This window comes from Xenopus tropicalis, chromosome 5, assembly GCF_000004195.4.
Source record: "Xenopus tropicalis strain Nigerian chromosome 5, UCB_Xtro_10.0, whole genome shotgun sequence".
Lineage (NCBI taxonomy): Eukaryota > Metazoa > Chordata > Amphibia > Anura > Pipidae > Xenopus > Xenopus tropicalis.
Genome location: NC_030681.2, coordinates 57845231 through 57869438, shown reverse-complemented (window position 1 = coordinate 57869438; position 24208 = coordinate 57845231). Strand labels below are relative to the sequence as shown.

At 38.0% G+C, this 24208-nt stretch overlaps 1 protein-coding gene across 5 annotated transcripts in view; it reads right to left on the bottom strand.

Annotated features, from left to right (window-relative positions):
• Positions 1–1507: 1507 nt before the first annotated feature.
• The window catches only part of sipa1l2 (signal-induced proliferation-associated 1 like 2), a 130950-nt gene continuing 108249 nt past the window's right edge, over positions 1508–24208 (bottom strand). For 4 of the 5 annotated variants that reach the window (XM_018094269.2, XM_012963665.3, XM_031902977.1 and 1 more), the window contains exons 15-20: positions 19403–19553; positions 13825–14038; positions 11514–11645; positions 7982–8087; positions 5560–5641; positions 1508–4843 (exon numbers count right to left, since the gene is read on the bottom strand). In XM_018094269.2, the coding sequence (XP_017949758.1) occupies positions 4697–4843; positions 5560–5641; positions 7982–8087; positions 11514–11645; positions 13825–14038; positions 19403–19553 (832 nt within the window). In that variant the 3' untranslated portion in view covers positions 1508–4696. The remainder of the gene's footprint in view (positions 4844–5559; positions 5642–7981; positions 8088–11513; positions 11646–13824; positions 14039–19402; positions 19554–24208) is intronic. The other variant, XM_031902979.1, reaches the window with a different exon arrangement.

Below are 24208 nucleotides of genomic sequence, written 5' to 3'. Positions count from 1 at the left end.
GTAACATCAAAAAATTAAAGAGTTTTAAAGTAATTAAAATATAATGTGCTGTTGCTCTGCAAAAAAAAAAAATGGTGTTTTTGCTACTATATAAATAAGCTGCTGTGTAGCCATGGGGGCAGCTATTCAAGCTGGAAAAAAGGAGATAAGGCACAGGTTATACAGCAGATAACTAGTAGATAAGCCCCATATAATGGGGTTTGTCTGTTATCTGCTAAGTAACCTGTGCCTTTTCTCCTTTGAATGGCTGCCCCCATGGCTACACAGCAGCTAACTTATATAAACTATAGTAGTCTTTCTGAGGCAAACACACCAGTTGTAGCAATGCAGGGCAACAGTACATTTTATTGTTATTACTTTTATACAATTTCATTTTTTGGTGTTACTGTTCCTTTAAGAACAGAATCCATGCATGCAAGTCAGGGGGTTTGTGCTTACCGCTGGGCTGTGAAGGGTTACACGATTTGCAGGTTAACCATTGCTGTACAGATTCACCCATTATACCACACAGCAGACCAAGGAACCGCGTGGGGGACCCCATGGAAGAGGGCCGGGGTCTGCTGTATGGCTCCATCCTACTCTTTTCTGCCTGTCTTCCCAGCTCTGAGAACACATTGCACAGGGGAGGCCTTAAATTTATTTTCGGGGCAGGAGGGGTCTGGTCAAAACACATTAACCACTGATGTAGGATCTATGGCACTTACAGCCTTCTATCCACAAAATGTACATTGGGAGGCAGATTTAGCAAAGTGGAATTAGACCTCACCACAGAAAAAAATCACTTTCTATTAATTCCTATGGGATTTTTAGAAGAATATTTATAAAACAGTGAACTATAAGGGGCACATTTACTTATCCATGAACACGAGCATTCGATTGATCAGTCCAATCGTATTTTCCTCAACTTTTTTGTACCTTGCAATATATTTTCAAAGCTTGCGCGACTTTTTCGGCACTTTTGTGACTTGTTCGTAGTTTTAGCGTGAAAAATTTGGATCAGTTTTGCCGCTGTTTACAATCGTTCGGGACAAAAATTTAGTGACTTTCGGGTCACCAATACGATTTTTCGTAAGCATTTTTGTGATATTTGCGATCTTCAGAAATTTTCTTTCCAATCCGATTTTTTCCCATTCGGGATTCGAACTCGTGTTTTGATAAATCTGCCCCTAAATTTTACCCATTGATAAACACACTTCAAAAATCCCACAGGAATGAATAGAAAGTGGGTGAATTTTTCTGTGGTGAGGTCTAATATGTCACACTTTGATAAATCTGCCCCTCTATGTTCTTTGGTGCTGGAAGAGTTTAAGATAAAAGCAAGCTGTTCATATGGAAAATAGGCTGGGTGTAAATCCTCTGCCTGGATGGTGAAATCATACTTTCAGGCTGTGAGCACTTAGCTTTCCATATATTGCCACCTTTAGCCTCTTCAAAAAAAAAGCTATGAATGTGTTAGGATTTTCTTTTCAAGATAATATATGTAATAAATAAGGCCAAATGAACATAATAAAGTAAAGGGACTTTATTTAGATCAAAATATACACTACTACACACAAAGTGTATTGCAAACTTGGCTAAAATTTATTGCAGTAATTTTATACATAATCCTATCAAAGGTGCATTTGCAGAAAGGTCCACTTTACATTTATTCATACTGTCTATCTATAAATTAACCAGCCTATACATGTATTGTAAATATAGCACCTGCAACAATATTTTTTGATCATTTAAATAAGTTGTTATATTCTCTGTCTTGAAACTATACATGTAACATCATTGTGTAATATATAGAAAATAATATTAATGCTACGTTTGGATAAAACGGTTTCTGGTGCAACAAAAATGCAAGCCAATCCACACTCACCAGCACACCCTCACCTTATCATGTATGTTCCGCCTGGTGCACAATGTTTAGAGAAGCTTTGGCACCCTCCACTATGTTCCAAAATATGCAAAAATACTGGCACAACAGGACTTATTTAAGCAGGATGAACAGCGCCGGATTTCAAATCCAGGCGCCCCGAGGCCACCCCCCCTCGCACATGCGCAAACGCGGGAACAATATCCCCGAACATCTCTTCCCCCCCCGCGCTGCCTCAAGCACGCATGCGCAGGCATTTATACTCCAATACGGAGCTGTGGGGAGCAGTCCCCATTGCTCCATATGGGAGCGAACTGTCAAAATTTGTTTGCGGCGGGCGGCATACCCCTAAATATGTGCCGCCCTACGCCCGAGGCCTTTGTGGCCTCGCTACAAATCCGGGCCTGAGGATGAACCCTGCTATTTTAATTGTAGCAAATCATGTTTACAACTAATAAAATAGCAGGGTTCATCCTGCTTAAGTCTTCTTGTGCCAGTATTTTTGTGTATTTTGAACAAAAATGAAAGAACCATGGCAAACAGTGATGAGTGAAAAAACACCCATAGACCAGTGGCCACAAAAGAAGTTGTAAATTTTTTTGGCAAAGCAAAAGACAAGATACACTCATCACTAATTGTTACCTATATCTATCTGTTTTTTTTTAGTGAAAGTAACAGGAAAGTTGATTCAAAAACATTTTTGTCCCAAATTGCCTATTTAATATTAAATAACATAGCATGTGCACCGATAACATACATTTCTTGTGCAACTTTATATACAATATAGGGTTATTCAGTTATTTTCTATTAAAAGGCATTCAAGAAAAATTATGAAGAAAAATGTACATTTGCCTTGGAATGCTTTCTTTGAGAATTTTGATATTTACATTTTTATGTTGTTTTAAAGATATTAGTAGTTTTATATTGCTAATACTGGGCTTTTGGGTCAGCAGCTTTCGTTTAGAGCTGTTGTGTTGGTGGTCTAACAATTTAAGCAAACTACATACTTTAATACTGCTGATTTTCAAACTGCAACTTTTAGATTAAATTATTTTAAATAGAAGGAAAATACAAATATAAATGACATTGCTTTTTCATTCTTATTATTACTTAAATGTAATTTGAAATTATTATTTTTAAATTGCACAACTGTAATTAGGTCCCGGCTAGTAAGAATGAATGTTGTTGTTAATAGGGAAGAAATATAATATACACACACACACACAGTAAATTGACAGCAATATTGATACCCTTGATTTTTTTTTTTACAAATAACGCACCACTTGTGCCAGTTATGTGTTAAAAATAACATGAGTGAACAACACAAATAATGGAAAATATTACTAAACAAGCATTGTTTTATTCCACACAGGAATCCTAAAATGGGTTGGAAAAGATTCATGGCACCATTTAGATGGTGCTCTCTGTGATCCAAAAACTGCAGTTGGGAAAAGGCATAAAAAGAGAGTAGTTTCAAAGAGATTAAAACACGCTCATGCATAGCTACTGGAAGCAGTTTATTGCACTTAGTCTTTCCAAAGGGTGTGTTACCAATTATTTTGTTATTTGAGTCATCTCTTCAGATCTAAAAGAATATATTCAGTTCTGTATAGAATAACTGATAATTTAATTATTTGAATAGGGAACAAGGAATAGTGGAATCCTCATTTTTGTCAACTTCAAACATGTATTGCAAAAAATCAATCAACCATTAGTAGATTATTTGGAAAAAAGTCCACAGGTGCCAATACTTTTGTTTTTGTGTGTGTGTATATATATATATATATATATATATATTTCTCCATTAAAGGTGGAAAGTAAAAATATCCCTTCAGAATGCATGTATTAAAAAAAGAGCAGTATGCAGAACTTTATTTCCTCTTACAAATTAACAAATATTCAGTTCAACGTGTTCTGGCAACTTCTCCAATGAAACAGTCTAGACTATCTCTATAAATTACATTTATTATTGCTATGACAACATGAATGACATTTAACTACTGTGCATACAAAAACATTGAGCACCATTAAATGTAAGTTTGGATAAATGGGTTTTGTTCTGTATGTGTTCTGTCAAATCAGTTCTGTTTAAGGAAATCATTAAATACAATCTTCAAAGGCCAAACAAGATGGTTACTAGTGTATATTCTAGTACTAGTGTAAGTAGTACACGAAAAGTAATAAATAGTTAACTGTCAAAAAGCTGTCAGGTAGTGATGAGCAAATTTTTTCACCAGACGTAGATTCACAGCGAAATCAGGCAATTTGCCATCTGCAAATTTTTTTCATCAAACTGCAGCAAAAATTTGCTGCGCCAAATAATTTGCAGAGAAAAAACACCCATTGACTTTAATGGAGTGAGAAAAAAGTTGCATGAGTAAAAAAAAAGTTGCATGAGTAAAAAAAAAAGTTGCATGAGTAAAAAAAAAAGTTGCATGAGTAAAAAAAAAGTTGCATGAGTAAAAAAAATTGTTGTGCAGCAGAAATGGAGAAAAATGGCCATTGGAGTAAGAAAAAAAAAAAAAAGTTGCGTGCATAAGAAAAAATTCACACATTAAAAAATTTTTTTTGCACATAAAAAACACTGTCGACCATTATTTAATTTGTTGTCTATTGACTTCAATGCATTTTACAATTTTTTTTATGGTAAATTCGCTCATCACTACTGTCAGGTATTACATTCATCTTATGCTGACATATTCTCATGTTTTGGGAAAATGTGATTTTCCACATTTCCTTCTGTCAAAACATTGACTTATAAAAATACGTTTCTAAATTAAAAATCTATTGAAGATATTGCCATTTTTTTAAAAAACGCTGCAGGATCAGAGGGTATTATGACCTTTTCTCAACTGAATTGAAAAACCATTCAGTAAATTTTCTCAGCTGTGCTGATGCTGTTAAAGACTGCTCTTGTAGCCTCATATTATACTGACGCAAATGGTGTACTTCTGCCTGTAGCATTGCTTTGTCTTCCTTTTCCTGTTAATACAGAAATACAGAAAACATTTTGATTTAAAAATTTAAACACATTTTGATTTAAAAATTTAACACATAAAAAAATACACAGAGGGTTTTGTTTATTTATTAGTGCAAAATGCAAAAAAGGGGCAATTTGCCAGTTCCCCCCATGCAGCACTTTCCTCTTAGAATTTCAGTGTAATTGTGCAACAAAATTAATGTTGTGCTGGTGGGAAATGGATGTGCATTTTAACACCTTTGAGTGATTATACCTTATACCTCAGAAATGATGAACACTCTCAGAGCACAAAGACCTGATGCTCGCCCCACAAATACATTGCTGACTGTGTTAGTCAGTGCAGTTTTGTTGAAGGTATTTACTAAACATATGTTAAATAGTAAACTATGACTATTTGTGAAGCAAATTAAATATACAATAGAGTAAAATTTTAATTACAGTAACAATTCAGAATTAAAGGGAAAATAACTGACAGTCCCCCAAATAAAGAAAAAATGAGAAAAGCGTTAGGCTCATTTATAAACGCTGTTCAAATTTGCATCTGGGCAGTATCCCATAGCATCCAATCAGTGACTAGCTTTTTCAGCCACCTGCCAGTAGAACAGTAACAGCAAACATCTGGTTGGTTGCCATGGGATACTGTCCAGGTGCAAATTTGCGCAGGCTTTTTTAATGACCCCCGGTATTGTTTAAGAATGTTTTAAAGTCTTTAACTTACTTTAAGAAGGTCTGTCTGCAGCTGTCTGAGAATCACTTCAAGTTGATTGACTTTACCAGTTAGTGTAGATGGTGTTGTTTGCCTGCATGGAGACATAAACAAGCTTATTTTTGACAGAAAACACAAGCTGCCTTATTTTAGGCTTAGTTCAGAAACCATGTATAGAAAAACAATAGCACAGGCTCTCTCAATTAAATCCTTCTTTGTGCAAAATTTCTTACATCATTTTATTTCTTTTGATAGAGATCCAGTCAAAAATAATGGTCAAAGGAGAACTTAACACTTTGGTAAAATAAAATAAAGGTCAAAGGAGAAACAACAACTGATCTTTTTCTGTTTTGTTATTTATTTTTCTTGACTTCTGTTTTGGAAAGAATATAGCGCTGATTTACAATGCCCAATGCAGTGTGCAAAGTGCCATTTATTGCACTCTGGCAGCAACACCTAGTCGTTACCAAAACTCTTAAACTGGAATTTTGATTTTTCTAGTGATGTGGCCCCTCCTTGTTCCCCTCCGACACTGAAAAGTTATAAGCGGGGGGGGGGGGGGAAGGGTTATCGGAGAGGCCACACCTACAGCACACACCCCTATTGCTCCTGCCAGCAAATTCACCCCCTGGTATTATGTGGAAATCAAAGAAAAGGTGATGTACCGTGCTAGCAGGTCAAAATGTTTACAGGGTAACCCTTTTGAAATAAAAAATAACAAAAGTGGTATAAAGGTGACACCTTTATTGGCAAACTAAGATAACCATAGCAAGCTTTCAGAACATTTTAGTTCCTTTCAGCTTGAAAAAGGAACTAAAATGTTCTGAAAGCTTGCTATGGTTATCTTAGTTAGCCAATAAAGGTGTCACCTTTATACCACTTTTGTTATTTTTTTATTTCAAAAGGGTTACCCTGTAAACATGTGGAAATCAAAGAGAGAGCCACATGCTCCTTGCCAATTATATAAACAACTGATAAGCCAATACCTCCCTCCAACAGAGCATAGGTTACAGACACAGGACAAAAGTTACACATTTGTCCCTGGTAAGGCCTCACCTTGAGTATGCAGTGCAGTTTTGGGCTCCAGTCCTTAAGAAGGATATTAATGAGCTGGAGAGAGTGCAGAGACGTGCAACTAAACTGGTTAAGGGGATGGAAGATTTAAACTATGAGGTGAGACTGTCGAGGTTGAGGTTGTTTTCTCTGGAAGTAGAGGGGATTATAGGCAGATGGGGGATGTTCTTTTTTCCCATAAAAACAATCAACGCACCAGAGGTCACCCCTTTAGATTAGAGGAACGGAGCTTCCATTTGAAGCAGCGTAGGTGGTTTTTCACGGTGAGGGCAGTAAGGTTGTGGAATGCCCTTCCTAGAGATGTGGTAATGGCAGATTCTGTTAATGCCTTTAAGAGGGGCCTAGATGAGTTCTTGAACAATCAGAATATCCAAGGCTATTGTGATACTAATATCTACAGTTAGTACTAGTGGTTGTATTTATAGTTTATGTATGTGAGTGTATAGATTGGTAGGTGTGGGTTAAGTGTGCTGGGTTTACTTGGATGGGTTGAACTTGATGGACACTGGTCTTTTTTCAACCCTATGTAACTATGTAACTATGTAACATGTATTTATAGTTAGGACGAGCACTTACAATGCATCCTACGATCCAGTCCCTTCTTATTTACTTAATATGATGCTGCATCTGACAAAGCATTTCACAAAGTATTATTTAATAAATCACGTTAAAAGTTCATTCAGACTACTGGTCCTTCCTGTAATATATATATTTTGGCCTTTCTCGTGCAGTTTGGTAAAACGCATGTTACATGAAACTTCTTCAGGTGGGTCTTTGCCATATATGGGTTTATGGTGGCCATACATGATCAGTTTAAAGGAGCAAAAACAACTTTCTGAATGCCTTTTTTTATTTTGTAGTTATTTTAGTTCCCAGCACTACACTAGCCATTTTACATGAGCTCTAATATTTTTCAAATTATTATCTGGAAAGGCCTTTGTTTCAGCTTACAACCAAGAACTTTAATTCATCCAATTTAAGCCTTTCTTCTATACATTACCTTTGTCATTAGTAAAATCTTATTTGTTGCCCTATCTAACACTGCACCTTGTACTATTCAGCTTATATTATACCTTATTATATACTTATTATATACTTTTTATATATACTTATATATACTTTTTTTTATATATACTTATTATATACTTATTATATACTTTTTATACTTACTTTTTATATATACTTATATATACTTTTTTTTATATATATACTTATTATATACTTATTATACCTTATCCAGAATTCCAAAATGAGTGGCATTTTATATTTGAATAGCAAATTAATGCTTCTGTGATGTAAGATCACAAATAAGATACAGTAACTTATTATAGATCTGAATAGGACAGTAAAATATACATACCCTGGAGGAAATGAAAACTTGTTTTCATTTAAGGAACCTGAGCATAGGAAGGACTCCTTGGACTCTTCACAGCCATGTCCTTGCTGCACAGCATTCAATTGTTGATCTGTTATGTAAAAACAATAATTCATTATCTTGACAAACACTGTACTTACCGGACACAAAATAACAACATTTTACATATCTTAGAACATAGCTTTAGACAAGTCTAGACAAATCAACAATTCTTAATATGTAATGCAAGGCACAAAGTTTTTCTAGTTACTTAACAGCAATCAATAAAATGTTTGCTTGTAAACAGGTGACCAATAAAACTATGGACCTTATATAACATAACCCCCTATTTATCTAATGGAAATCTGGTTCTAACAAATGGGTCCTTTTATAGAAAGTGCAGGACCAGAAGGCTTATTTACAAAGGCAAGTGCACATGCAAATTGCAAAGCTGGGTACTATTTTGCATGCATGTAAATGCTATTAAAACTATTACTGTACTTGCACATAGTGTACAAGGTGTATCAGTAGGGGTGGGCCGAGCCGCCTGGCACCCTAGGCAACCCGGTCGGCCACCTCGCCTCTGCACCTGAAGCGCGCACCCCCTCCCCCCAACCCCGTGTGTTTTGGCGTGCTACACATGTTGTGCTACACATGGCGTACCAAAAATATGCCACAAACATTGTTATGAGCCCGCTTTAAAGCAAAACCATTTTTCTATTTCCATCTAAACAGTTAGGTGCCCAAATGTGGCATGTAGGGTCCCTAAAATGAAAATAGTGCATATGAATTTTCTCTGCCAGCAATTCAGCTCCTGCAAACACAGCACTCTGACGTTGTGTATATTGCAAGACCATCTAACATTACAAAGACCCCCAAACAGCACAAATAACCCGTAAATCCATATATTTTTCCAAACTACATAATCCAACATGAGTAAATATATCTTTCCACTCCAACCTATCAAACTGAAAAGCCTCAATACAATTATGCATTTGTTTCTTCTACAACCTTATGCCCTTTCTCTCCTTTTTCAGCATTGCCTGTATTGCCACTTTTGGTACATACTTTTGCTTCATATCCCAAATACAACAAAGTGTATTGTTGCAGTGTAATATATATACCCATTCACAAAGTTGAAGAAGCTGGAGGGCCAAACCTAAAACAACACAAAATACTCTTCACCACTCTCCTTCCCAACCCATCCTTGCTTTTCTTCTGTTTCCCAGACTTACTGTCCCACTTTCATGCCCCTTTAGCATTCTGGTCCTTATGCTCCTCTGTCCACCCTCTGCCCTTTCTCACATCTCATCTTTTAGCACTTTGTCATTTATTCTCTCCTTTTTTCCTACCCTCTTCTACTTAATCATTTTCTCTCCTACTGCCTTTCCCTCCCTTGTTTGCCTTGATCTGTCATTTGGTGGAGAGAGAATGAAAAAAGCAGCAGAAAAAGGAATGGAATCTCGCTCAATCCTGTCCCAATGTAAGCACTGAAGTAAAGAAAGCAAACATCTCACTTGAGTAGGTGATCCTCCAGCGCTCTCCTAGTGTGTGTGCATACATACCCAGTTGACATGCACTTATTAAACTACAGTGACACCATTTACACACAAATTAATTTTAGTTGCACTACTTTCACACTGGTATACTAAATGTAAATGCATGCTATTACGCTGATGTTCTGGAAAAAACTAATGAAGTAATAGCTACTATTGCTATGCTTGTACCAGCAGCAAGATAAACCTTTTTAAGGACTGAATCAAGTCTGCGCTCCATGACATCCCTTAAGAACATCCTTTTATCAAACAGGAGGTGGTCTTTCAGACAATTTAAATTATGGAAGTATTCTAGTGTTTCACCTTTTCTTCTTTAAATAGATACATTTTTCTTATCATCTTGAAAAGAAGTGGGTGCATCCCATTCATTGTTAACATAGTGTCAACATATTTTCAATCATTTGATGACCGCAAATACTCTTTCTCATTATATTAAAGTCCCTTTGTACAGAGTCCGCATCAGATACTTTAGGTTTAAATGTTTCTCTCATAGCCCTGATCCTGTAATTCCTTTATTTTTGCTGTGTGCTCTAATACTGTGTTGCAGAATTAGGCAGTGTCAGCTGTGGCATCAGAAAGAAGTTTTTTTTGGAATTCATTTTTCTGTTGTCTTTTCTAATGTTTTAGCTGGTCCAATGCTGAAGGCAGTGATCATCTCTGTGGAGAGGGACTCTAAAAAACACATCCGCCCACTGCCATTACAAGCCCACACCACTGTTTCATGTAAATGTAAAATATTATTACAAGAAAAGTCTGCGATGGATATTTCTCATTTCAAATTAGAAAATATCTGTTACTTGTGGTAGTCATTGTAGAGGTGCGTTTTAAATTCTGTTTGTTTGTTAATACATTATAACAGGCTACACATTGGTTAATTGGTTAGGGAGGGGGAATATGAGGGCTCATCAGTGTGATCTTTGCCCTGGGCCCACTAGTACTTACCTGTGGAGCTAGTGATCCAAAAGACAAAACAATATTACCCAGTGGCACATGAAGCCTTTTTGCAACAACTATTTGTGCCAGTAGTCAAAAGGCCACTGTTCGCTGTGGATTGTTTCCCATTGAAATTAATGAGAAACACAAAGGGGCTCATTTATCAGTACAAATCAGTATGAATCATACAAAGTTATCTTTTTAGTTGAATTACATTTTTTACTTACTAATAATGATTTTAAGACTTTTACTTCCAACTCAAGGCGCAAGCATGGGTGGTAATTGGCCAGATATCGGTTGGGGGAGCAGATACACAAGCTGAATTGGTCTGAAGGACATAATTGTGCTGAGTCTGGCCCAACTGTATCTAAGTGATTAAAATGGACACAACAGCACTTCCACTTTTTATTAAGAATCTGGGACTGCAGGTTGAGCTGTTAAAATTGGGGCTTTCCTGTGAAAATCTGGACAGTTGGGAGGTATGATTTTATATATATGAACCCAGGTAGGAGGGCTGCACTGACTGAATTTGATAATTAAAATGCAACATTTATTAGGAACATCCCTGATATTTCAGATGATCTGGTAACCTTTTTGACTCTTCCAAATATTAATGTACAAAAAAGTAACCTATAGGTCATGTTGATTACTTTCCCTGATCAGTTTGCTTTTTTAAGTAATTGATACTTGAAGTTCTTAAATATAACTATTTTGCCAACCTGACTGTGCCTTTTCAACCTGTCAGTTATAGTTTCTTCTATAGACTACTACTGCTGCTGCACAAATGTGGCAACCCCCTCATAAAGGACCTTGGGGGATCTGGTATGTAAAAGCCTCAGGAAGTACTTTTATGCCAAAATTATAAAATCCATGCAAATATAATAATGTTATGAGATATTTAAAAAAACTGTTTAATTTCAGGTGTCAGTATTTCTTTAATATAAAGACAGGTACCAGTAATACTATTTGTGTAAAGTGAAGTGAACATGTATAACAATTCACAGAATCAAACTAATCTTTAGTTAAAATAATTTAAAGCAAATAATTACCTTCAAAAGCTCTAGCTGCATCAACGAGGTGGGACCAGTTTAACCTTGCTCCTGTATCTGGAAGAGGTATGAGTCCTGGATCATTAAACTTTGATTTATCTGAAAGAGTTTGATCAGAGAACCAACATTCATCTAGGAAAAAAAAAAACAGCCACAGTGTAAATTTACCAGTTTTTTGTAATGTTTTGGTATGAATCACAACAAAGAAAAGACATTTGGAACTAAAGCTAGCCGTACACTGCCAGACCAAGTCACCAATCAAGTGGATATGGGGCTAACAAGTGGATCTTACAGTGTGGCCTACAGATGACTGTTGGACAACGACAGCATTAAAACACTGAAGAGCCATCTTCCAACAGGAGTTTCAAACCTGCCTGAATATCTGCATGATTTTTTGGTCAGTGTCAGCAGCTTTCATCAGCCTGTGTATGACCAGTTTACTTACATAGGAACTACTTGCATAGGTAAGTAGACTTCAATGCAGAGGCCCATAGCAACCAATCAGATATACATATATATATATATATAATGTTCAGTAAGTATTATAATATGAGCTATTATATCTGAATGATAACACATTTTACTTCAACATGTAACCTATTTAACAGTATGACTGCAAAAACTATGAATGTTCTATTATGCAGTATGTGGCAAATATTCTAAAAAATGCATATTAAACTGTTGTGAAGTTAGCAGTTTTATACAATGGATAAGATGCAGTAGTGTTGGTAATACAGATGTCCAGGTATGGGATCCCTTATCCGGAAACAAGTTGTACAGAAATCTTCAAATTATGAGAAGGCCATCTCCTATAGACTCAATTTTATGCAAATAATTCTGAGTTTTAAAAATAATTTTCTTTTTCCCTGTTCTAATAAAACAGTTCCTTGTACCTAGCTAAGCTGCATGAATCCTTATTGGTGGTAACACAATCCTATTGGGTTTGTTTAATTTGCAAATTATTTCTAGCATGCTTATGTTACTGTGCTCCGAATTATGGACAGATCTCTTAACTGTAAATCCACTGATCCAAGAATTTCAGATAATACATCATATATCTGTACTTTCTAAATCTTTATCCCTTTCCCTTTTATACATTTATTTAAAGGGAAAATAAACCCATCTAGAAAACATAATAATATAATCCATTAACTAGCATAGCCTATTGAGGAACAAAAGCAAACAAAGAGGAGATAAAAAGACTGATTTGCTACGGGTTACTGCCCAGGTGCAAATTTGCCCAGGGTTTATAAATGAGCTCCAGTATCCCTAAGATGCACAAATCCATATTGGTGGCAAAAAAATCCTATTGGTTTTATATAATGTTAAATCATTTTTAGGGGACTTAAGGTATGGTAGGATGATCCAAATTAATTAAAGATCCCTTATCTGCAAAACCCCAGGTGCAAGCATTTTAGATAATAGATATTATACCTGTGTGTATGTATGTATATATACATACATATATATGTATATATGTAAAGTCCAGAATGGGAAGCACACCATATAAAGTTACTATACCTTGGTGTTACAGCCAAAAAATCTTCAAGCAGAAAAAGTGTCAGCACTCTTTAGGATTTTCATGAAAGATCAAAAAGGTCATCAAGGCTTTTACAATGCAAATGGTGAAGTTTATTACCAACGTTTCAGTCCTCACTTTCCCTGACGAAAGTCCCAAGTGAGGACTGAAACGTTGGTAATAAACTTCACCGTTTGCATTGTAAAAGCCTTGATGACCTTTTTGATCTTTCATGAAAATCCTAAGAGTGCTGACACTTTTTCTGCTTTATGTATATATGTATATATACATACATACACACAGGTATAAGATCTATTATCTTAAAAATTATCTTTAAAAGGGCTGCAACAAATAACATTTTATACTTTTGCTTAAAGGAGAAAGGTAAAAACTCAGTAAGCTTTATCAGAAAGGTCTATGTAAATACAGCCATAAGCACTCACAGAAACTCTGCAGTGAGTTCTCTATCAAAAGATTTGTTATGTCTGTTTTCCTGTGCCAGAGACACAAAGCTTTCAGCTCTCTCCTCTCTCCTGCTCCCCCCTCCCTCAAGAATGCTAAGAACTCACCCCCCCCCCCCTTAGGAATGTGTATCTGAGCCAAGCAGCAGGAAGCTGACTCATAGTCTTACTAACTGAGCAAGTTCACTTGGTCTGGGTGTCTGTGCAGGAGTGAGGCATTATGAGAACTTTCTTTAAAACGTCAATCTAAAGTAGTGCAGTTACATTGGCACTTGTAAAATATACTGGATATTCCTAAATTTAAAAAGATACATATATTTTAAAAACTTACTTTTGAGATTTGTCATTCCAGGTTGGTTGTGGAGTGGAAGTGTGCAGTGATATGATGGCGTTGTGCTGAACAAAATGTCATTAGGCAAGGCTTGATCCAGTATTGAACTATGTGAACTGGCTTGGGAGGATCCTCTACGATAACTGCATACGCTTTCATCAGAAAGTGTTCTAAAAAGTGTTCTTCTTGGTGACAAGCTGCCAAAAACAGAAAACTAGGAAAGGAGAAAATATATTTATTATTATTTATATCAAGTACATACTGAGGTCATCATGTACAATGGTATGGTTTAAACACTACACACAAGACATTGTTGGGCATTCATAGGACTGACACATTCCTATGGATGCTCAACTATATATTGCACATATAGAGGCAAATAGTTTTATGCATTAAAAAGTGTTCATTAATTAGTACCGCTTCATCAAAGTAATTTTGCATGCTTTACCGCTTATATCGCATGCGCAATCTCAGTTATAGCAAAGCGTTATTCCGCAATTATCGCATTGCGGTAATTATCTAAAATAATAAAAAAAATAATACTAATGCATAATTCACAGACATATTTGAAGTGTTAAAAGCATGAAATATGGCGACAATTGTGTTAATATTAAAGGAGAAGGAAAGGCTAGTAAAGAGTTAATCTCAAGCCGCAGGCATGCCTTCAGTTGTCTCAATAGTGCCCTTAAGTCTCCCCATATTTCACCTGTTCAGAAGATCAGAAGCCAAACAGGAAGAAAAAATGTGATGCTTCAAGATGCCAGCACACCAGCACACAAGAATGTACATAACAGGCAGTATGTGTCTTGATGATCCATAGCTCATTGCAGAAGGTTTAGGCTTGTTCTTTTATCATATTACACTTAACTTAAGTTCTTGTCTAGCATGAAGCCCAGCCCCCTTTTGCTTCTGAGCCATCCTTCCCTCTCCGACTATGAAGACCTCTGTTCAAATTCAAATTAATCAGGCAGATGCTGTAGGCAACTCTTTGAGGTCATCAAAGTCATATAAATTAAAGAATAAACTTTTTTTGAATGTGTTATCCTTACTGTTATCTATTGGGTATTTTTTTCACAGCTGTTGCTGAGTACTTGATTTAGTCCATTTAAATAGAGTTCACTTTACATGCCCACTGGGTCTATGATGGCTGGCATCTTAATATCTTAGGTTTCATTATGGCATGACAAGGACGGTTTATCTGGTTTAACAAACATTGTTCAATAAAGCTGTGGCTGCCCTAAACCCATTCAAGGGAATCTAGTCCCCGTATCTTCATTTGAACATTCATTCTAAGGCTCCTTTTGCACATAGTTGAAGGGAATGCCAACAAGTCTGACTAGCCTGCTCTGTTGAATTATGTGCAAATGCATGTATTGACACAAGGGAACCCTGGAAATACTACAAGCCAGGAGATGACGGCATTTCCAGGGTTCTACTAGTCAACTGCATCAATAAGGGGTTGCCTCAATAGGTGCAACTTACTTGTGGCAAGCCAAACATGCACTTAACATGTTATTAATGTTGAGTGCATTGGCTGTTTGAATTATGCCAACCTCTCTTTGAAACGTTTTAGGAATATTTCCTCTTCAATTTATATGACTTTGATGACCTCAAAGAGTTGCCTACAGCCCATGCCTGATTAATTTTCATTTGAACAGAGGCGTGCACCTCTTTGAGGTCTTCATAGTCGGAGAGGGAATGATGGCTTAGAAAAGAATAAAGCTGGGCTTTATGCTAGACAAGAAGGTCATTAAAAGAAATACAGTTCAGCTGCTTGTAATAGAGAAATACAGCAAAGCTGAAGTAGCCTCAAACTGCCACACTTCTGGGTAGTGAGCTGCTACACTTAATCAGGTGATCACCACGTCACCTCTTTTCACTCCACAAAGGATGAAACCTAAAAACAGCAAGAGAGGAGCAAAGTGAATAAATAAAATACTCATCAACATCTAAAAATCCCCTTCAGCCTTAACATGTTTTATGCTCAATAGCACTTCATCAGGGGACATTCACTTTGATGTTAGTATATTTTTAACTTTCAAATAAACACATTTTTGCTCATCTCTTTCTGTTTTTGTAATAGAGAAACAACATAAATCTGCATGCAGGGAGAATTTTAATATTTAATAAAACCCTACCTAGATAGCCACAATAGGTAAAGGTTACTAATTTGCATGAAGAATGAAAATGTGATGTCATGTGCAGTTTAAATAGTTAAGGATTGAATGGTTCTTGATGTCCCAGAGGAAGTGGGTTGCAACACACGAAACACGATGGACTTGGACTTTTTTGTATGTTGTAACATTTTTAAAGTGTATAATAGTTAAAATAAAGAGTTAAAATTAATCCTTGTCCTGGCAATTGCACTCCAGACTCCCCCCTCCTTGGCTTTCCGCCTCTGTTTCCTCTCAGAGAACAACCGCTGAGAGAGGCTACAGAAGAAACTTTGCAGAAAGGTGTTTTTCTTTCTTTCGAATTTCTCTCTATATTTAGAATTCTTAAGCTGGCCATACACGCACCGATAATATCGTACGAAACCTCGTTTTGTAGAATATTCAGTGCGTGTATGGCAAGTCGGCGAGGCGACCGATATCGCAGGAGGCTGCTGATATTGGTCGACTTGCCGATCGGGTGGGTTAAAAGATTTTGATCGGGCGCCATAGAAGGCGCCTGAGCAAAATCTACCTTCAGAGCTGAATCGGCAGGAGGTAGAAATCCTATTGTTTCTACCTCCATATCTGCCGTTTCAGCCCTGAACGTTAGTGGCCGATTGGAACAATCTTTCGTGCGACCGATGGTCGCACGAAAGATTGAAAATCGCCACGTGTGTGGCCACCTTAAGACTGACTTCCATCTGCTCAGTGTTATGTCAATATAGTGGGCTCTGGAGGAACAAAGTAGAACCCATAAGCTGCAATGCTAAAAGCAGTGACTGGAGATGTACTTTATTCTGAGTACTGTTTCCTGGTCAGATCACTCAAAAGATACCATACAGCTCCTGTTGCTGTCAAAATATTGTGCTGGGTTTAAAGCTCTTTCGCTTCATTCCAGATCAGTGACATGCAAGCTGGTCTACTGATTTAGATAATCCTAATTGCTGTCAGCAAGAGCTTTGTATAATCAAACTTAAAGGAAAAAGAAATACTGAAATGCAGAAAGTAAAGGATTTTCTTCACCTATAAGTCTGTCTTCAAAAATGCTTTAACTCAGTGCTCTCCAACTTCTGTGGTGCTGAGGGCCGGAATTTCTCTAGCATACATAGTGGAGGGCCGCTAATGGAAGCCAGTTTGACCACTCCCCTTTTTAAACCACACCCACTTTAAACCACACCCATGTTATCACAAGAGCTTTTAAGACTATGCCCACATTAACGGTAGTAGTGCAGCATAAACCAAATGGTTGGTGCTCACTGTAGGGATATCACCCATCATTCATATGTGAAAAAATTATATTATGTCATATTAAGACATACCCTTACATCTATATGCCTCCTACTCCCCTGTGGATAGAACAGCAACCCCAGCACATACTTACACACCTTAGGGACCATTTAATGGCTATATCCAACTGCTAACAAATCCCCAGAACAAACCCCTGCCAGGTTCACCTCCCACACCCAGCATAGGGCAGGCAGAGCATGGCACACACAGGTAGCATAGGGCAGGCAGAGTATGGCACACACAGGCAGTACTCTTCCTGCCCTATGCTGCCTGTGTGTGCCATACTCTGCATGCCCTACCCTGCCTGTGTATGCCATACTCTGCCTGCCCTACTCCACCTGTGTGTGCCATACTCTCCCTGCCCTATGCTGCCTGTGTGTGCCATACTCTGCCTTCCCTACTCCTCCTGTGTGTGCCATACTCTGCCTGCCCTACTCCTCCTGTGTGTGCCATACTCTGCCTGCCCTACTCCTCCTGTGTGTGCCATACTCTGCCTGCCCTACTCTACTCTATCCAGGATGTGACATCCCTGCAGCAGGATCTTGACCAACTGGCAATCTGGGCAGCTAAGTGGCAGATGAGATTTAATGTGGATAAATGTAAGGTCATGCACCTGGGATGTAAAAATATGCAAGCCCCGTATACCCTTAATGGGACTGCACTAGGCAAATCCATAATGGAGAAGGACCTTGGAGTCCTTGTAGATAATAAACTTGGCTGTAGCAAGCAATGCCAGGCAGCAGCTGCAAGGGCAAACAAGGTTTTGAGCTGTATTAAAAGGGGTATAGATTCACGGGAGGAGGGGGTTATTCTTCCCCTTTACAGAGCGCTGGTAAGGCCCCATCTAGAATATGCTGTTCAGTTTTGGTCTCCAGTGCTCAAACGGGACATTACTGAGTTAGAGAGGGTCCAGAGAAGGGCAACTAAGCTGGTAAAGGGTATGGAAAGTTTCAGTTATGAAGAAAGACTGGCCAAGTTGGGTCTGTTTACACTGGAGAAGAGGCGCTTAAGAGGTGACATGATAACTATGTATAAATATATAAAGGGATCATATAATAACCTTTCTAATGTTTTATTTACCAGTAGGTCCTTCCAACGGACACGAGGGCACCCACTCCGTTTAGAAGAAGGGAGGTTCCATTTAAACATTCGGAAAGGATTTTTTACAGTGAGAGCTGTGAGGTTCTGGAATTCCCTCCCTGAATCAGTCGTGCTGGCTGATACATTATATAACTTTAAGAAGGGGCTGGATGGATTCTTAGCAAGTGAGGGAATACAGGGTTATGGGAGATAGCTCTTAGTACTAGTTGATCCAGGGACTGGTCCGATTGCCATCTTGGAGTCAGGAAGGAATTTTTTCCCCTCTGTGGCAAATTAGAGAGGCTTCAGATGGGTTTTTTTGCCTTCCTCTGGATCAACTAGTAGTTAGGCAGGTTATATATAGGCATTATGGTTGAACTTGATGGACGTATGTCTTTTTTCAACCCAACTTACTATGTTACTATGTTACTATGTTACCTGTGCGTGCCATACTCTGCCTGCCCTACTCCACCTGTGTGTGCCATACTCTCCCTGCCCTTATCTGCCTGCATGCGCCATACACACAGGCAGTATAGGGCAGTCAGAGGTGTGAACAGGTAAACAATGTGTGTGATTACGCCTGAGCCTGAGGTGTGAACACTGCAAGGGGTGAACAATGCAAAAACTAAAAGGTGTGAAAAACACAGGGGATTACATGTTTAAACAATACAGGGGGATTACAGGCTGAATCTGAGGTGTGAGCCATGCAGGGGGCCAGTTAATCTCAATTCTGATTCCATTTAAAGTTTACACAAAGGTAAGCCATCAAAGCAGCCAGACAGGTGAGGGGCCACACAGAGTCTCATAGACTTCATCTATGAGAACCTACACCAACACTAAAAGCAGAAAAATAGGCCTTGTATTATTTTTTTTCTGCACAGGGTCACAGTGAAGATCTGGAACACTGCCATGTGCTGTAGGGTATAAAATGCGACACACTCTAAACAGATGTAAAAACTATCAAGGCTATGTTACAGTAATTGACTTGTACTTACAACTCTCACTGGGCTTATGGTTTATGCATGCAGTGACAACATAACAAAGAATAAATGACAAACCTTTCTTTTTTCTTCTTCTCCAACTGGACTATCAGGCAATACCATTTGCAGAAAATCCTCTTTCTGCAAACCATGCTTGTTCTCAGTTTCTGTATCAATAGCAGTGTCCTGCAGCAGACTAGATGCAGACATATCTTCTTCACTATATAAACTAATAGAAATATATTGATTGTCAAATATAAAACAATGATCATCAAAATAAACATTAGGTACAACTTGTGCTGGCTTAAAAAACAACTAACTATATCTTATTATTTTCATACACAGGACCCTGACTCAAGCTTTGCTGAATCTATGGCACCGTTACAAATGGAAAGGTATTCCTCTCATCTATGCTGTTCCAGTGACAACACGCAGAACCACAATCCATGTAAAGGATTAAATGATTCATATAAAAATGGTGTAACAGAGACACAGTCATAACTTTTTGAATGGCAGACCACAAGGACCGATTTATTTAGAACAAAGAAAATACTTAGGTGTGCACAGTTGTATGTAGAGATGCAATACTCATGTTGCTTCCTCTTACCTTATGTACATTAATTTTGGGAGAGGGTTAATAAATAATTAAGATAAAAATGGAATAACCTCTGCTCTGCCTTTTATATTTGCAGGAAATCACAAAGTTAAAATGAATTATTTTACTGCAGTAGTTGTCTCTTTAGTTGTTTACTGCATTAGACTGTATCTTCAAGCATGATTTACTTTATGTTTTCACTGTTTAGAGGCAGTGGAATCTCTTGGAAGGGTTACAGATTGGGCGTTAGTGAAAGAGGATAGGATGAGAAGTGTGAAAGATATGGAGAGGAAAGTAAGATAGGTAGCAGTGGTATAGCGATCTACTACCTCAATAAATACCTTGCAGTCTATGTGGGTTAATATAATAAAAGGCACTAAGTTTGCCCAGGTAGAATTTACTGGTCACCTTTTTGAAATGAAACCCCTTACTGGTTGGTACCGGTTACTGCTATGGGGCAAACTTAGTGCCTTTTATTACATATGGGGGTAAGACTTCAGCCAGAGTTTCCTCCTTTGTTCATGATTCTATTTGACTAGTCAATAGGAGTTTAGCACGTAATGTTCTACTGTTCTGGAGGAACACAGTCTTTTTATTGTTTCCTCATCAGCTCTCCCAGCTGTGCCATTTTATCCCCTAGTTCTTGAAAAGAGCTCACCTTTTCAAAGGCGATGACTAATTAATTACAACGCTGGCTTTCCAGCATTTGTAACTACAGCCCCTGTAAATGTGTTCTGTCTACCATAATATAAATTATGCATTACAATTTTCATTGTGGTATACAGGGAGGAGCACACCCTATACAAGTCCAAATGCCCTTGGTGCAGGTCAAAAAACAAAAATATAGTAGAAAGAGTGCCGCACACACAGGGACTTGATACAAAAGAAAAAGTGGTTTTATTGAAAAAATTCCAACGTTTCGAGCACAATCTGTGCTCTTCCTCAGGGACAGAGCACAGATTGTGCTCGAAACGTTGGAATTTTTGCAATAAAACCACTTTTTCTTTTGTATCAAGTCCCTGTGTGTGCGGCACTCTTTCTACTATATATATGTTTTTTATCCTTGAGAAAGGTCCTAACAAGGACCGAAACGTTGGTTTTAACAATATATCTGCAATAAAAAATTTTTTGATGAAACATTGAAGGGTGTGCTGGCCACAGATGATTATTTTCTATATATATATATATAGACACAGAGGTAGCACCCAGGTCATTTGTGGTATAAGTTTGGTGTGCTGAAATTTTATGACTATATTGGACTGATTTCTTAAGCGTATGTTATATTGTCAGTCTACGTTTATCTGCAGGCTGACATTATGCCTCATGTAACATTGCCCTAAGGTACATTTATTAGGTGGTGGGTTGAATTCTACATGCCCGATTTTCCTCTCCTTGTACCTCTTCATATCATCACTCAAGGGAACACCCATGCCTTCCTCCCTGTGAAGTAACATTCCCTCAAAGTAAACAAAAGTGTTCCATCCTCAATCTTTTGACAAAAAGAAGGTGGTTCAACAGTCTTAGGTTTAGAATTGGATTGCATATAAATTTGTAGAGACTGCCTTTCCTTCAAGGGCTTAGGCAAAGGGGATATGAGGAATCTTTAGGAAGGCAGAAGACCCCTGTATTCCCTTCTTACCATGCCCGGAACCTACTGATTGTCTGTGGATCCTTGCAAGGCGTCCAGAGAATGATTTACTGTTCCTCATACTGCTAGCCCCTGAGACCAGTTGCTTCAGAAGGACTTGCGAGAAGAAGAGGAAGCAGAGGACTTTGAAATGAACTGGCAACAGGGACTAGCTACTTTTAGCCCCTGGGACCAGTTGCTTCAGAAGGACTTGCAGGATGATAAGGAAACAGAGCACTTTGAACTAAACTGGCAAAAGAAACTAGATTAGTCTCTAGACCAGGTGTTAGTTCTGAAGGCTCTAGGCTCTGACCTAGGAGATGTTCTGGATAACAAAAGAACCTCTGTGGTTGCTAACATTTTCTTTGTGGCAGAAACTCACATTTGTCTGCAGAAGCTTTAGAAATTATTTCTTATAGCCTTTTCCCAAAGACCACCAGGCCTTGGAAAGGCAAAGAGCTGATTCTAAGGTAGCATGAACTCCCCAGGATCATAGCCACCACACCTATCTAGTGGAAACTGAGAATGCTAATGATCTAGGGGCAAGACAAGTGATATCAATGGAAGCATTAAAGGACATGTCAACCCCAAAATAATGTTTGCCTAATAAAAAAAAATGTCATTCTAAGCAACTTTGCAATATACATTCATTACATATTTGTAATGATTTTTGAGTTATTTGTATATATAACTGCTATTAAAAGCAGTGTCTATCTGTCCTTTCTATTCTCTGCCCTGGTGGCTCTGGCATTTGAAACAATGTAACACAAGCCAGCAGATTTTACAGACCTGTCTTGCTGGAGGAGCCTGGCACTTACAACATTGTTTAAGAAGTAACAATCAGGAGTTCAGCAAATGCTGCTTTCTATAGTAATTGCATTTACAAACTAGAAAGGGAAGTTTGAGAACAAACTTCATGTTGGGTTGAAAAATGTGAAGTCACTGAATGAAATCTGATCTGTTGTTGGCTCTGTACCTTTGTACTTTTTCTAACCTTGAACCACAGTTATATAGTAAACCTGGGTTTTAATAGTGTCCAAATGCCAACAATTTAAATTTCCCCACTGAAAGTCAACAAGTGACATCTGATTGGTGGTTGGTGGCTCCACCCCCTTTTTCTAACCTGGAACTGCAGTTACCCAGTGACTAACTCTGCAAAGTTTAGGGACCTTAGGATAAACAGTTAAAGAACAGCAGCAGTTTAAATTTAAACCAATAAAAGTCAATAGGTAAATTGTGATTGGTGGTTGGTGGCCCCGTCCCCTTTTTATAACCTTGAGTCGAAGTCACCCAGTGACAAACAGTGGGCACCCTGGCATAAATAGTGTGAGAATGGCAACATTTTAAATTTAAACCAATAAAATTAAATGAATGATATCTGATTGGCTGTTAGTGGCTCAACCCACTTTTCCTATTTTTGAACTGCAGTCCCCCAGTGACCAACTTTGCAAAGTTTGGGGACTCAGGCATAAAAATTGTGGGACTGACAGCATTTTATACTTTCAGCATTGAAAGTAAATAGGTGAAATGTGATTGGCTGTTGGTGGCTCCGTCCACTTTTTTCTAACTTTGAACAGCAAATACCCAGTGACTATATGCCATTATTTAAATATTAATTCCAGGGTTGTTAAACTTTCCAGAAGTTTAACAACCCTGGAATTAATATTTAAATAATGGCATCAGTTTAAATATAAACCAATGACACTAGGGTTAATACTGTAAGAAAGGCAGCAGGTTGAATTAACCCATTAAAAGTCAATAGGTAAAGACTGATTGGCTGTTGGTGGCTCCACCCACTTAAAAAATACAAAAAACCTTAAATGCGTAGTCACCCAGTGACTGACTGTGCAAAGTTTGGGACCCCTGGCAACAAACCAATAAAAATCTGGTTTGATTGGTTGTTGGTGGCTCCGCCCACTTTTCAAAACGAAAATTGCAGTCCCCTAGTGACCAACTGTGAAAAGTTTGGGGACCCTGGGGTTAATACTGTGCTAATGGCAGCAGGTTGAATTTCCCCATTAAAAGTCAATAGGTAAAATCTGATTGGCTGATGGTGGCTCCACCCACTTTTTTCTAACCTTGAACCGCAGTTACCTGGTGCCTAACCCTGCAAAGTTTGGGGACCCTGGTGTTATTGCTGTAAGAATGGCAGCAGGTTGGATATCCACTAAGTCAATAGGTCAAATCTGATTGGCTGTTCACAGCTCCGCCCACTTTTGGGCATCCATTAATTATCATATTTTCATTCAGGCTGACCCCATGACTATGTGATTCAAATTTCAATTTCCCCATAAAAGTCAATTGGTGAAATTTAATTGGCTGTTGTTGGCCCCTCCCACTTTGGGGTCATCCAACAAATGTCGCTGCTTCATTTGGGGTGACCACATTATTATGTTATTCAAGTTTGGTGAGTGTAGCTTTAAAGCTGTAAGAGTGGCAGCAGTTTGAAAATCTTCCCTGTCAAAGTCAATGGGAAAATTGGGGGGTTTGGAGCGGCGCCACAAAAAGACAGGGGGCGGGATCGCTTAGAAAGGCACAAGCAACTTCTCTACTATAAATATCCGCTTTCTGTCCCAAAACAGCTATGCTTAGCCCGCCACTCTATTATGCCATCCCTAGCAAAAATCACACTTTAATGCTCCAAAACTGTGGCTGCAGAATG